At 41.3% G+C, this 15,257-nt stretch overlaps 1 protein-coding gene across 5 annotated transcripts in view; it reads left to right on the plus strand.

Annotated features, from left to right (window-relative positions):
• B3GLCT (beta 3-glucosyltransferase) overlaps positions 1–9,369 on the plus strand; it is an 84,626-nt gene extending 75,257 nt beyond the window's left edge. For 2 of the 5 annotated variants that reach the window (XR_012511641.1, XM_074378014.1), the window contains exon 16: positions 7,347–7,484. Coding sequence is in view for 3 of the 5 variants with exons in the window: in XM_074378012.1 (XP_074234113.1) it covers positions 7,347–7,514 (168 nt within the window). In the remaining 2 variants the exon portion in view is untranslated. Of the gene's footprint in view, positions 1–7,224 lie in introns of all 5 variants that reach the window. The other 3 variants (XM_074378012.1, XM_074378011.1, XM_074378015.1) reach the window with 2 other exon arrangements.
• Positions 9,370–15,257: the final 5,888 nt, after the last annotated feature.

A 15,257-nucleotide genomic window follows, 5' to 3' on the forward strand; every position in this document is an offset into this window, starting at 1 on the left:
CCTTTGAAGATAATTTTAAAATTAAAAAAAAAATTGTTTCCCATACTTTAAAACTCTTGATTTCTCTAATTCACCTAATAAATTTTAAACCTTTCCAAAGTTGTAAAGTATGCTCAAAACCTATCCTCCCCATGGACACTGCTTTATCTTCCAACTCTTAAGCCTCTTTTAAGAGAGTCTGCTTTGATTTGGACATTACCTTCCATTTGTAATGTTTGAACACTGGTCCAAACCGTGTATTTGTTCATACTGAGAAAGAGATATGAGACAGAGAGAAAACCCAGGATTCCTGAGGAGTTAGTGGGCATGTAGAAACAAGCTCAGATACAAAGTTGCCTGGGCCACATTCCTTCTCTTTTTAGGCAGGGAACGTTATTGTGAAACCACAGGTTTAGAAGGAGGCCTCAAGGAATGTCCAGTCTGTCCCTCTGTGTTAAAAACAAAATCTCTAGAGAATGTGGTTTTCTGTTCTTCCAACATTATATGCCTCTGATGGGTGTGGCAACATGCAATGGCCAGTGAATCCTCTGCACAAAATTGTCAAAACAACCACTTCAGGACTCTGAGAGTCAACCAGAAGCACTGAGAAGCATTAACTCCTGAAAATCTACTATAGCTCTGGGTAGCAGCAACAGAGCCTGAGGCCTTTCTGTCTGAATCCCCCCACCCAAGCCCTCTTCCATCCCTGTTTGGTTGGAGAGGGCAGCAGCAGTTTCACCAGTATGGGCCTGGTGGGAAAAAAACAATAGGTTTGCTGTCAGAGTTGTGGGCTTGACTTGTGGGAGAGATGAACACCCACAGATACGTCAACTAAAGCTGTCAAACTAGGGTAGGAAACAAACAAGAAAAGCCGGCATCTTCACTGGCCTGGGGTTGTAGTCTCAGTTATCGTGAAGGGAAACCTTTATTACAGCTAAAATATCAAGAAAAAGATTTAAATGTATACTAAAAAGATTTTAATGAAAAAATGCCAATAAAGGAAGAAGAGATGGACAAAAAATGAGACATGTAAAAAACAATGGCATATAGAATGGCAAATGGCTGATGAAGATAGAGCTACATCAAGTATTACATGATTATAAATGGACTGGATACCCTAGTCAAAAGGCAGAGATTGTCAGACTGGATAAAAAGCATGATTGACTGTACGTTGTGTATGAGAGTCAAGTACACTTCAGATTCATAGACGCAAACAGGTTGCATATAAAAGGATGGGGAAGGATACACCCTGCAAACAGTTGGTTATAGAGCACTTGAGTGGCTGCAGTAGCATTAAACACAATAGATTTTAAGAACAGAAATATTACTAGAGAGAGAGTGGGGCACTTCATGACAAAAGGTCAATACATCAAGAAGATAAAATAATTGTAAATGTATATATACACTAACAACAGACCTTCAAAGTACATGAAATAGAACTGAAGAGAAAAATAGGTAAGTATTAACTGCTTGACCTGACAACAACAGAATGAACATTCTTTTCAAGTACACATGGAACATTCTTCAGGACAGACCATATGCTAAGTCGTAAAACAAGTCTCAATAAATGTAACAGGACTGAAAACATACACAGTTATGTTGGGAATTCCCCCGATATTTGGAAATGAGACAACACACTTTTAAATGACCCATGGGTCAAAGAAGAAATCATAAGGAAAATTAGAAAATACCTTGAATGAAAATGTATCAAAAATTTGTGTGCAGCTGTTGTAGGGATTAAAGGAAATTTATAGTTTTAAACATAATCTAAGTTTCTACATTGAGAAGCAAAAGAATTATATTAAACATGAACTATGTGAAATAAAAGAAGTATTAAAAGTTAGAGCATAATCCAACGAACTAGAAAACAGAAAAACAGTAGAGAAAAATCAGTTAAGCCAAAAATTAGTTCTTTTGGAAAGATCAACTACTTTGGTAAACCTTTAGCTCACTGCACCAAGAGAAAAAGAAGACATGAATTGCCAAAACCAGAAATGAAAGAGAGGCATCATTATAAACCCTACCAAAATTAGCCAACAAATTAGACAATTTAAATGAAATGGAGAAGTTTCTAGAATCACACTTTTTAAGCAATCTTATTTCTCCAGGAGGAACAGAAAATGTATTTAAACTTACATACATGGACGAAATTAGAGAACTGAGCATGCTTCCCAACTCATTTCATGAGGCCAGCGTTGACCTAGTATGTCAGAGATGAACGTTGTATCCCTACAGCAAGCACGAAGAAAATGACTAAAATTATATAGCAAAAAAATAACAAAGGGATTAAAATGGTACATCAGAAAAGTAAACTACCAGCAATGTTACTCCTGAACAGAGGTGCAAAAACCCTTAATCAAATATTAACAAGTTGAAGCCAGCAGTATACTAAAGGGGTTATATGACATGACCAAGTCATGCTCATCACAGGGATGCAAGGCTTGTTTAACACCCAAGGTCAATGATTATTATATGAATAATGAATGAAAAACACATGATCCTCTCAGTAGACACAGAAAAACTGTTCGATGAAATCTAACACCGCTTCATGATAAAAAAAAAATAATAAGCAGACAGAAAAACAAAAAACTGTTTCAACAAATAGAACTTCCTCAACCTGATAAAATGAAGATCAGGAGCAAGGCAGACATATCCAGCCTCAGCACTTTTACTCACCCCTGTATTTAGAGGTTCTCACCAGCGCAGTAAAGCAAAAAAAGAAATACAAGGATACAGATTGGAAAGGAGGAAGTAAAACTGTCTCTACCCACAGACAGCATGATCTTGTATGTAGAAAATCCTAAGAATCTATCAAATACTGCTAAGAGAAATTAAGATGTGAATAAATTGAGATACAGACAGTTTTTATGTATTAAAAAACTAGCAATTTCCTTGATCTTTTAATATTCATTTTAAAATTTATTAATTTATTTCATTCATTTAAAATTTACTTTATTACTTTTATTCTGAATGCTGGCATGAAATGGTCTGGATCAGAGACAGCTTTTTAAATTAAATACCTCACAGTAAATAATAAGAGCATCTTGCCCACACGCCCCACTGCCCCTTTGACCTAGTTTTTGCCTCTAGGGCAAGATGAGAGCGAAGTCAGTTATCCTACACTGGTGACCAGATACTCCACAGGCAAGCGATTAGGAAATTTTGTTTTCTCTGCTTATAAAGGTGAAGGAGGCAGCTGTCCCTTTCAGTCCTTACTTCAGCACTTTACTATGCAAATAGTTTCTCCAAGGGCCTCATTCCTCCTTGAAATGTAAATGTATCCCTCCGGTAGTAGTGTTCAGGTCTTCCTGGCGCTTCAAGGCTTAATTTAGGGACGGAGTTCAGGGCTATGACCACTGGCCTTCTCCCAGAGATGAAGGGGGTTTTACTCTTCGTTTTGGATCACAGCAGTTAACTAGAAAATGACTACAATTTAATTCTCATGGAATGTGAGATATTTATAGTGGGCTAAGGCTCTTTTACAGGACACAGTCATGCAGGGAAATTTTGTCTCCCTGTATTCCCCAAATTGATCTATAGATTTGGTGTAATCATATCAAAAGCACAGCAGCAGGCTTCTTTATAAAAACTCACAAGCTTATCCTAAAATGTATATGGAAATACAAAACAGTTTTTTAAAAAAGAGCTCTAAGTGGGAGGATTTACACTTACATGATTTTGAAACTTACTATAAACCTCCAATAATCGGGACAATGTGAAATTAGTATAAGGATAAACATATATATCAAAGGAATGGGACAGATTCTAGAAATAAACCCTCCCATTTATGGTAAACTGATTTTTAACAAAGATGCCAAGGCAAGTCAGTGGGGAAATGGGACAGTGGTGCTGGAACAATTATAGCCACATACAAAAAGTGAACTTAGAACCTTACCTGACACTATACACAGAAATTACCCGAGATGGATCACAGTACAAAATACAAGCTCTAAAGTTACAAGCTTCTGGAAGGAAACAGGGAGAATAGTTCTTTGTGGCCTCAGTTTAGGCAGAGATCTCTTACAGCATCAAAGGCATGATCTAGAAAGGGAAAATTCATAAACTTAACTTCATGTAAATTAAAAACCTGTGTTCTTTGAAAGATATCATTAAGAAAATGAAAAAAAGTACAGGGCAAGTGGCATAATGGATAATGTGTCTGACTATGGATCAGAGGAAAATGAAAACACAAAATAAAACACAGGAAGTCATGGCTGGGAGAAGTATTTGCTAATCATGTATCTGATGAAAGATTTGTGTCCAGAAATATATAACAATCTCTTACAACTGCATAAAGAAACAAACCACTCTGTTTAAAATGGGCTAAGATTTGAATAGATGTTACACTGAAGAAGTGAAGGAAATGGCTAATGAGCACATGAAAAAGCGTGCAACGTTACTGGTCGTTAAGGAAATGTAACGAGATCACTGTGAGGCCCCACCACATGTCTGCTGCACTGGCTGTGAGCAGAAAGCAGAGCATACCATGGACGCTCTGTCCACAAGGACGCAGGAAAACTGGCTCTCTCAGACACTGCTGGTGGGAATATGAAATACAGGCACTTTGGGAATGTTTTGGTAGTTTAAGTTAAACATACTTGTAGTAGGCAGTTTATGACATGGACCCCAGTGGTGCCCTCTGAATGCCACCAGCAACCACCCAGTGAGGTTGTGGGTGGATCTTTTCGTCATTGAGCCTTCGGATGAGACCACAGACCCTGAGCTGACACCTTGACTGCAACCGTGAGAGAGACTGTGAAGCCGAGGCCCAGGCTGCGTGCTGCCCAGACTCCTGAGCCGCGGCAGCTGGGCGTGGTTTGTGTGGTATGTCCATACAGGGCACCACCGCCCAGCTGAGAAAGGAACTAACCTCTGACGTATGCCACAATGCCAAGTGAAGGAAGCCAGGCTCAAACACCCCTATTATGATTCCACTCATAAGAAATTTCTAGGGACCACTGTAGAGACAGCAAATCAGTGGTATCCTAGGTCTGTGAATGAGGGTGAGGACTCATTGCAAATGCATGCAAGGGAATTTGGGGGGCATGACTATAGAGTTCTGAAACTAGATTTGCGGTTGCCTAGCTCTGGAAATCTGCTAACATTATCCAAACTACCATTCACAGCATTATTGTGTGTGAACTGTGTATGGTATGTAAATCATACCTCAATACAGCTGAGATGAAAATGTGTGTCGAAGAAAATATAGTTTTAACCTTCATTTGCTGCACTCTGTTCACTGTGCTGTAAGGAGAAGATTTTAATTTTGCCCAGTGTGTGTTCTCCTCATGCAGTTTCAGCCATCTCTCTCTCTCTCTCTCTGGGTACACGGCTTCCCACCACGCTCGCCTCTGTTACCCAGCCCTCCTTCCTCACCCTGACTCTGCCTGCTTGGGATTTCCTTTTGGCCTTTTCACAGACGTGTGATTTTTAGAAGCTAAATGGACTTCTCAGTGTCACAGATGCCTCTCTGGATGCATCCTACTTTTTTCATTTGGTTTTGTTCTTTTCCATGAGCTCATCTGTCAGAAATGATGAGCACGTCCTAGAGCTTAATAAGCCAGGTCTTCACTTGCATAGATGGCTCCTGAGATGCAACTAATCACTTCTGGAATCTGCATTAATAGAGGGAAAGATATTATGGATTTATTTTTTTCCTGTTAGATGTATTTGTATCTCCAATAGTTGACTTTTAAATGTGAAAAACAAGCAACGATTCATTTCCATTGCTTTAATTTTTTTCTCCTGAGACCATTGTGGAATTATCTGAGAACTGAATTGAGACTTTGTTTCTCCTAGGTTTTCTTCTCTGCTGGTAAATTCTCAGAGAGCATTGCAAATAAACCCCATGTAATATATGAATTCCCTCAGCTAATATTCAAAACTTTCTCAAGTCATTTAGAATCTATTCTAGTATGTAATTTTGGTCTCTGTCTCACTGTATTTCCCTTAAAAAGTCTCTTCCTAGAATTTTAACTTCATGAACACTTAGAATTTTTAAAGGATAGTACCGTGACCATTATGAAAGTTCTCCCCTACATTATTTTGAAGTCTTCCTCACAGATATTATCATTTGACCCTCAGCTGAGCAGCATACTTGTGCCACCGCTGGATAAAGCCTCCCAAAGCGGCTAGGGCAGCTAAAGCCTCTGACGACCCTGGACAGGCTGAGGTGCTGGCAGGACACTGGCCTAGGAGCTGGGCACCTGCTCTCACCCCCATTCCAACATTTGCGAGTCATGTTACCCCAAGAAAGTTATAACTTCTGTGAGCTCTGGCTTCCTCATTTATGAACTGGGGAGGAATCATGCTGCTCTGACCATCTTGCGAAGTTTGTTTCAAGGACTAAATAAGAACATTTAATGAAGGTATTTTGTAAACCATTTAAGAGAGTTTACTCGTATCAAAAATTTAGATGGAATATAATAAAATATTAGCCTAGAGAAGATCTGTTTCTAAATGTATCACATCTAGGTTTAATAAAGTCAAGACTACTTCAGTACTGGTAACCCAGTGAGTTACTATATGACACAGATGGGCTTTATACATTTGTAAACAAGATAAGCTTTGAGAGAAGATGGATGCTTTGCTCAGAGAAAACAAAATGTATCTGGTTTCAGTTTCCTTCCATACCCTGGAGGTTACTTTTTCAGTCTCATTTTAGGCTATATCTGATTCTGCTTACATTTCATTTTTTCAAAAGTTCTGGAGAATTCTGAAATGATAGTAATGCAAAAACTTTCTAGGTCCTGTTGCAGACTATTTCAGGTTACTCAAATTTCCAAGGACACCTCTGGAACCAGGCTGGATATTCAGGTAGGAAGAGAGTAGGAGCTACTGCACCCTTCTCCCTGACGAGCTCCACGTTTCCCTGCTCTGAGAGACACCCGCTGATTCCACGTCAGGGCAGCAGACAGGCAGTGCGAAGCCTGGAAACCCCTTGCCCCACACCTCCACACACATGTATGGCCAGAGTTTTAGTTTTTTTAGACCTAAGAAATGACAGATTTTCTGCCTTTTTGCAGAAGGCATAATTGTAACTCAAATGACTTACCGAGGGAAACTTTTCATAATTATTACCACAGTTGAGGAATCTCCCAGAGGTGTGACTATGAAACACAGAAGCAAAAAGCGATGTGTTTCAAGCGATGCACTTGGGGTGTGAAAGTAACTGGAGACATAGAAGCAAAGAGCCTACAGTTAGAGGGAAGATTTTAGTGGGAAGGATTTTCTTCTTGCTTTTAGATTCCCATAACCAACATCAGCTACTGACGGAAAGCAACGGTTTCATGCACTGAGATGCTATTCTGAAGCAAGACTGTCCTCAGTGAGCCAGAGAGCGGCCTTCTCTGTTCTTCTTCCCGCAGGCCCGGCCCGTGGACTACCCCAAGGACTACCTGTCCCACCAGGTCCCCATTTCCTTCCACAAACACTGGAACATCGATCCAGTGAAGGTCTACTTCGCGTGGTTGGCACCCAGTGAGGAAGACAGAGCCCAGCAGGAGACACAGAAAGGCTTCAAAGAGGAGCTATAAGGCCTGGCGCCGGGAGCCCAGGCAGGATGCGAGGCAGAGACCGGCCTCATCCTGCTGCGGTCCTCATGCTCACGCGCGACACGGGGCTCGGCGGCTTCCTGACTTTAGGTGGAAATTACTGGATGGTAATTTCTGAGTTGGGGGGGAGGAGTCATAGGGAAAACAGATTTTTTTTTCCTGAGAGAAATCACTTCCTTTTGCATTACGCGGCTGTTGTAATACGCAGTGATTACTGTGTGTTTTTCAAGCTGTAAAACAGCAGCTTTGTTTCTGTCACAGGAAAAGAAATGGCACCAAAGTCTCCATCCTGCTCTCTCTCCTTTGTAACGGAGGTTTCAGTTGGGCGTGAGGCTGGAGAGACGTGACTGTCTGTCGTCATATGTGTAAAATAAAGAAGAGGGGAAGTCCGCTGATCTGGGTATTACAAAGGGGTGAACTTTTTAACCGTATTATTGATGATTGAAATTATTTCCTGGTAACTCACTAGGAATATTGCTGTATTAAGGATCATTCATAAACCATCATAAAAGTCTAGTGATGAAAAATCCCCTGGAGTCTGTAATCAGGGTTGTTATGTTTTATCTATTTTTCTGTTTGTGCCTCATAAAAAGAGAATAAGAAGCCTGCGAGCGTGTTCTACTTCTTTAGAGGTTTGTCTGTGTTCCATTTCTCCCTGAAGCCCTATCTTTACGACCTACTTGTAACACAAGTGTGCTCGCTGCCGCCAGAAAACAGTGTTCTCAACATTTAAAAACAGCGTCATGTTTTATTCAAGTCACTGAGCTCTGTGTAAGTCTCGGGAAGTGAATTAAATTAATTTTACATGGTACTTTACTCTTATTTTTATTTGTATGTTACTTAATGATTCTCTCCAGACTCAGAATAGGCCCCCCAGTGTACCCTGAAGCCCCAGTTGGGGTACCAAATGGTGATTTGGCAGTTTCCCCAGGCTCTTAAAGAATGAAATTTGAAAACGGTATTTTGAAGCAGCTCTAATTTCCACATCATGTCTTTAATATATTATTAAATACATCATTAATTTGTAAAGAATACTCTGTAATTTAACGTTTTAATTATATAATTCAGTTTTCTAAAGGTATTTGTGTAAAATTTGATTTTGATACGTCTTAAAACTAATTTTGGTATAGTAAAATACTTTCCTCTTTTTTTTAAATAAAAATTTCTATTCATTAACTTTGCATGTAATGTTTTTCTAGCCAAGCACAGGGTTTTAAAGCCATGCCACCAAAAGTACCCGTGTTTGTGTTTTTAACAGCACATTCTTCTTGCAGCTTATATGCGACTGACTGCCAAAGTGATGCAATAGTATTTACCATTTTTCCAAACTAGCAAATACTTGGACGGGTATGTTTTCAGTGATAACTGAATGCATTGGATTCATTTCTGTGAAAGTGGATTTTGTGGCCTGTCCAAGAAACGGATCAGGGATTATCAGCTGGATAAGAAGCGCCCTAAGGACTTATGGATCCGGGCAAGCTGTTGCTGATGACATCAGCTTTGTTGTCAGAGCCGGCATTACTGTCACTGTTACGCCCGTCGTGTCATTGGTAGTAACACTCCTGGAGGGCCTGGCTGCCCAACCAGGGGGGAAGAGCCTTCACGTCCCACCCCTGCCTGCCAGCCGAACACGCTGCCAGAAAACAGCGTGTTCACGCGACAGGCTGGTCCTGGCGTCTCTACATGAAGACCCATGTCAAGCTTTCTCTGTGTATCATGATCAGTGCCTTCTACTGATACCGGAGCACCTTCTCTGGTACCTTTAGGTGTTTTGTTAATTATGTTCACTTTTTGGAACTGTGTAAGCCTAACCCCAAATAAAAGATGTTTGCCTATGTTTCTGATTTCTCAAGTGTATTTATTAGTCCAGGTAGAGTGGGAGTGGGGAGGGGCATGGGGACAAGGGATGAAATGAATCAGAGAAAAAAGTTGGCAGCTCAGTAAACACAGTTTTCAGCAAGAAAAATTAATAAAATCCTATCTTTTTTCAGAGAAAACCATCAGACTCTGAAGATATATTTATACTAAGTATAAACGCTTATCTATTTTATTATACATTGGTGATATTCTGGAACTGATTCTTATAGAATTCATATTTTAAGAACTAGTTTTGAATCTGAACTTTCCTGGACAGATATTGTCCTATTCATACTTTCTTTGCCTTTTAAATAGGAATTTACTGCAAACGTCTGTTTTTATACTGGGGATGTCAACGTCAAGGAATTATAGGTGGAACCATGGAAAGCCGTTTTTCCGTCTAAGCCTGTTCTGCTGATACAGCCAAAGCAAGTTGTCTGACTATGTAGGATTTTTACATCTAGCCACTGAGTCAGAAATCCAGACACAGACACAGCCTTTATAGACTGGGAACACAGAACAGCAGCGGGCTAGGCTGCAAGTGATGGAGTGCACAGGTATGTAAACAGCAGAGCTCTCTGAGTTTCTTGCTTTATTGAATACCTTCAGTGCTTCCACATCCATATCCGCTGGAATTGTTCATAATTGTCTCCTCTGCTAGAGTGACATTTGTAAGAATGCTTCTACTGTCTTCTATTCAGAGACACAACTTCCGTAGACTACTATGAATCAATCAGTAGATTCATCAAGCGACTATTCATTAAACCCCCACTGTGTGCCAGCCCTTCCAGGACGCCCCTTGCCTGTCCTGCTCACCAGTCTCTCCCGGGCATCTCTGAACGCCTGGCACTATTGGTGCTATTGTTTTATGTTCCCAAGCTTCCTATAAACATGGCACCTGCAAAATGTGCTCCCCTCCTGTCTGTAGAAAGCAAAGGCTTCTTTTCTGGCAGTAAGTCTTTCAGCACATGTTTTCACTTTAAAGACACATATTCCTGGAGGGAGCTGGGGTAGGTGCAAGGAAAAGGGCATAAACCAGTAAACGAATGAATGAACCAGATGATTTCTAATAATGATCAATGCTGTAAAGACACTGAGAACAGGGAGCTAGAATGGGGTGCGGGCTGGGGACGACTTTGGATGTAGTGGTCAGAGAGCCTCTGAGAAGGTGATGACTGAGTGGAGACTCCACTGAACAGAGTGAGAGTCAGGGACGCAAGAACATGTGCAGGGAGTTCTAGGCAGGGGAACAGCAAACGTGAGTGCTCTAATGTGGGGACAGATTGTCAGAAAAACCTGTGTGACGGCGTAGCTCTCATCGCTGTTATTAGACATGCAGGTGATGTCAGATAAACAGCTGCTCTGGCAGTCTGCAGCTCAGAGCAGTCAGGGCAGGAGTTACGATATTGTAACTCACCAGCATTTTACAGGTTTTGAAAGCCACAAGACTGGCCAGGATGGTGTAGGGAGAGAAGGAACTAGAGTCAGCCAAGGTGGGAGGGACTTGGGAGCTACGGGTGGGGGTGGAGGTGGGAAGTGCTGTGTAAGGGAAGCCAAGGAAAGAGTGTTCTGTGAAGCAAGTGATCAAGGGTGTCACGTCACCAAGAGGTCCAAGAAGGGAGGACAGAGAGGTGCCAGTGTGATTTGGCAGCGTGGAAGTGACCTTGACAAGACTGCTCCCAGTAAGTGGGGCAGAATGGGAGTTGAGATTGTGGAGAGCAATTATAAACATTTATAGACTGGGAACACAGAACAGTAGCATGCTAGGCTGCAAGTGATGGTGGAGTTCATCCATAGTTAATTCTTTTTATGAGTTAACTCAAAGACAAAGAAAGGTAGCTTGAGGGGGAACGTGGCGTCTAGGGAGTTTGTATTTCAGGACGGAAGATGTCTAGGAAATGTCTTATGAGATGAGATGTGGGTTTGTCACCAGTTGTGGGTTCTGGCCGGCAGAAGTCCCACCGAGATGGAATGAATTACTCGAGGCTTTGGAAAAAGTCAAGAGAGCGAGAGGGAGTCAGGAGCCAACTCCATGAACCTCTCAAATGCTCCTACATTTATGGTATGCAATCAAAGGAGAAATCACTAACAGTTGTGTGATGGAATGCAGGAATTTAGGGAAAGACAGGGTGGGATCGAGATTGTAGAGTCTGATTCAAGGTCAGAAGACCCTTTATGTTTTGGTAAATCATGTTTGTGTTGGCACCAGCGAAACTTACAGCTTATCAGGGTGGAACGTATGAGAAGCAGCTGCTTAACAACATTTTTCTTGGACTCAGGCGGCTGTGCCTGTCTTAGGTTGCCCCCACTCTGGGGATCTTACCCATCATTGGCTAACCAGCCTTCTCACCTCTGAGTCTGCAGCTTTTTATAACTTGTTTACCATTCCAGCCCAAGACTTGTTCCTTTGTTCCCACAATCGGGGGCCTACAGTTTATCTTTAGAGAAGTCATGGGAAGAGGGGAACAAGATACATCCTTATAGATATGTTAGAGCAGACCACCAGACCAGCCAGTTCCTTGTTTTGGGTAAGACTATCTAACAGCAGGCACGCCCAGCATTTATAGCTGAGGGCCTGGGTCCTTGCTTGCAACAAGCAGAGTGCTATCTAAAACCTCAACTATGTAAGCAAGGCAGTTACTAAGCACATTTGCTCTTCTTTAAGGAGACAAGTGTCTGGGGTCTGTTACAATTTGTAAACCCAACCATGGGCTCCCACAATGAGAATGATCAAGTTGAGAGGGAGGATGACTGCACGGGCAGTCCTGGCGTCAAGGCATGGAACCCAGTGCTCAGCGGAGGGTTGGACAGGAGGGTTTGCTGTCAAACGGGGCAACAGTGTAGGCACAGAGAAAGATTTTCAGATGTGCTGATGTGAAGATAGGGGTGTTTCCATCTGATCACTTCTATTGAGTGTGAGACAATGTTACTTGCTGAGAGTGATTGACTTTTTACATAGGGTTGCTCTTATGGAAACCACAACATTAATACTAATAACAATGACAACCATTTATATAATGCTTTCTATGCTTGGCACAATTCCAAGTATTTCACACACTGAGTTATTTGATCCTCACAGTAACCCTTTCAAATGAGTACTAGTGTCTTCCCCAATTTACACTGGAGGTACCTGAGGCACAGAGAGATTAAGTAACCAGCTCAGGGTCACACAGCTGGTAAGTAAGTGGCAGAGCTGAGTTTTAAACTCAGACATTTTGGCTCTAGAGTTTATTCACTTAATCTCTGGACTCTTTCACCTCCACCAAGAACATGCAGCCTCTCCCCAGGCTGACTGTACGCCTAGTTCTGAAACACCAGCATAGGCAAAGATGACCAAGAATGCGAGCGTTGACCACGAAGTAATCCTGTAAGATAGATTAAAGGCAAATAAATCAAATAAATATATATCAAATAAATTTTAGAAGCAGTATGTACTAGGAGGTTTAAAAAGGAAAAAACTGGCTACTTGAAACTGAATTTTGAACTTTTGTACCAGAACTCTGGGAAACAACACATCCAGTAAGGGTGAAGATCCTTACTTTCTGACCCCAGAGTTCCCTCAGGTGTGTACCCCAGTGAGACACTCACACACATGTGCTGAGAAGTGTGGACAAGAATGTTCACAGCAGTGTACACAATTCAGGAGAGTGGAAAGCTGGAACCAGCCTGCATGCCCACTGCTTGAAGAATTCATAAGTTCTGTTACATCTTTACAGGATCACGTTATGCTGTGGTTAGTATGAACGAAATACAGCTACATGAGGCACCTCAGTGTTAAGCACATTTTAAAGTCACAGAACAAAACTTATAGTAGGATTTCCTTCATAGAATTTAAAACTATGCAAAATGAAAAAGTAAACATATCAAGATACACATCTAAAAAATTAAGAAAAGTGAATGACAGACACAAAATTCAAGAAAGTAGTTACCCTCTAGGGGAAAGAAAGGGAAACAGGCTGTCAGACACACTGGGGCTCAAAGGTGATGGTAAGTTCTAGATCTGGAACAGGCTGGTGGGTACAGGGCTGTTTATAAGTACTCTACACACCTGATGCATATGTTATGAATATTCCCTGTTTGATGTAATTAATGGCAATAACGACTTGATTTAATTAAAAGCACAAACGCCTTGTTTGGCCCCTGATGTGTGAGTATTATTTTCCTGCATTAACTGTTGTCCCTGCAACAATTTATCACAAACTGAGTGACTTGAAAAAACACGACTTATTATCCTGCGTCCTGCCTGTGGGTTGGGGAGTCTATCAGCCTTCTTTCATTTCACCCTGTTTTTGTCCCTTCCGGATCACTCTGGCAGTGCTTCTGCTTACATAACAATCTCAAAAACCTTGTGACTCTCCTGTGTATGTTATGGGGATTCTCGCTACTAGACAAGGAGCTCCTCCACAGATCTTTCGAGATGCTCTCATCCCTGTCCCTGGCTTCTGCTGAGGCTGGAGGGGCTCCTGGAGTCATCTCTTCAAGGAACCTTCTGTGTGAGGGAAAACTCTGACCTTCCCCCTTCTCAAGGCACTAGCAACACCTGTGGCTTTCTTTCCAGAGCATGCTTTTCTAATAGTGAATCTCCTCATTTTAGCATCTTTTACAATGTGGATTAGCTGAAAATTTCCCAAACTATCAAGTCCAGGTTCATTTTTGCTTAACAGTTACCTCGATTTATCTCTTTCCCCTCAAATTATACTATAAACTACAAGAAGAGACCAGGCTGCACATTTAGCATGTTGCTTGGAAATCTCAGGAAAATCTCCAAGTTCACTGCTTACGCGTTCTGCCTTCTACATAACTACAGAGCATAATTCAGCTTGACTTTCTGCCACTACATTACAAAGGATCCCCTTCCCTCCAGTTTCCAAAAATATTTTCCTCATTTCCTTCTGAGCCTTCACCTTCTGAGCAGGGCCCTTAGGGTTCAACTTTCTACCAACCTCCTGTTTATAACAGTTTGCGTATTCTCTACAAGGATACAGGCTTTCTCTCCCTCGCTCCTTACTTACTCCTGAGTCCTCACTGGCAGCACCTTTAACATCCATTTCTACCAAAAGTCTGTTCAGAGCAATAAAGTTTTATTGGCTAGGGAATGTTGTATGTAATTTACTTTATAACTTAGTTTTCCTTCCACAGTGGTAGTAGAGCTATCACATAAGAAACTGTATGGACTGAACTGTATCCCTGCCAAATTTATAGGCTGAAGCCCTAACCCCTAATGTGGCTGAATTTGGAGATGGGGTTTTGTAGGCCTCCGCCTGAAGGCTCTAGAGAATAAGCCATGGGCTGAACTGATAAACAAGCTGTGAGGAATGTCATGTATCCAGTATGGACGGCTGGATAGCCAATGAAAACTAGAAATAATAGTTTTGTCCGCTCCTGTGTCTAACAACCCTGTAAATTGCTTTCCTTGTACTGAAACTGTTAAAACAGGTCTGTTATCGGTTAATGAATGTGTCCAAAAAGCTTGCTGTCCTGTATGTCTGAAGCCCTTATCTCCTCTATTATTTTCAGCAAATTTTTGAGCAGGTAAATAAGGTATCAAAATAATTTGAGCAATTCGAGATTGCTTAGGAATAATGTAATAAGAAGAGGCATGAACCATAATTTTAATTTTTCCAGTATAATCATTATCAATAACACCGGGTAAAACTGTTAACCCTTTTAAGCCCATAGATGATTTCCCTATTAGCAATCCAAAATACCCAGAAGGTAAAGGTCCCCAAACTCCAGTAGAGATTAAGTAGGTTTTATTACTGTCATTTATCAACTCATTATCAATAGTCATTAGATCTAAACTTGCGATCCCGGGGGGAGAAGCTGTGATGAGGTCAGAAATGGTGAGATGGGACTTTGGCTGACAGT

Source organism: Camelus bactrianus, chromosome 14, assembly GCF_048773025.1.
Source record: "Camelus bactrianus isolate YW-2024 breed Bactrian camel chromosome 14, ASM4877302v1, whole genome shotgun sequence".
Classification (NCBI taxonomy): Eukaryota; Metazoa; Chordata; class Mammalia; order Artiodactyla; family Camelidae; genus Camelus; species Camelus bactrianus.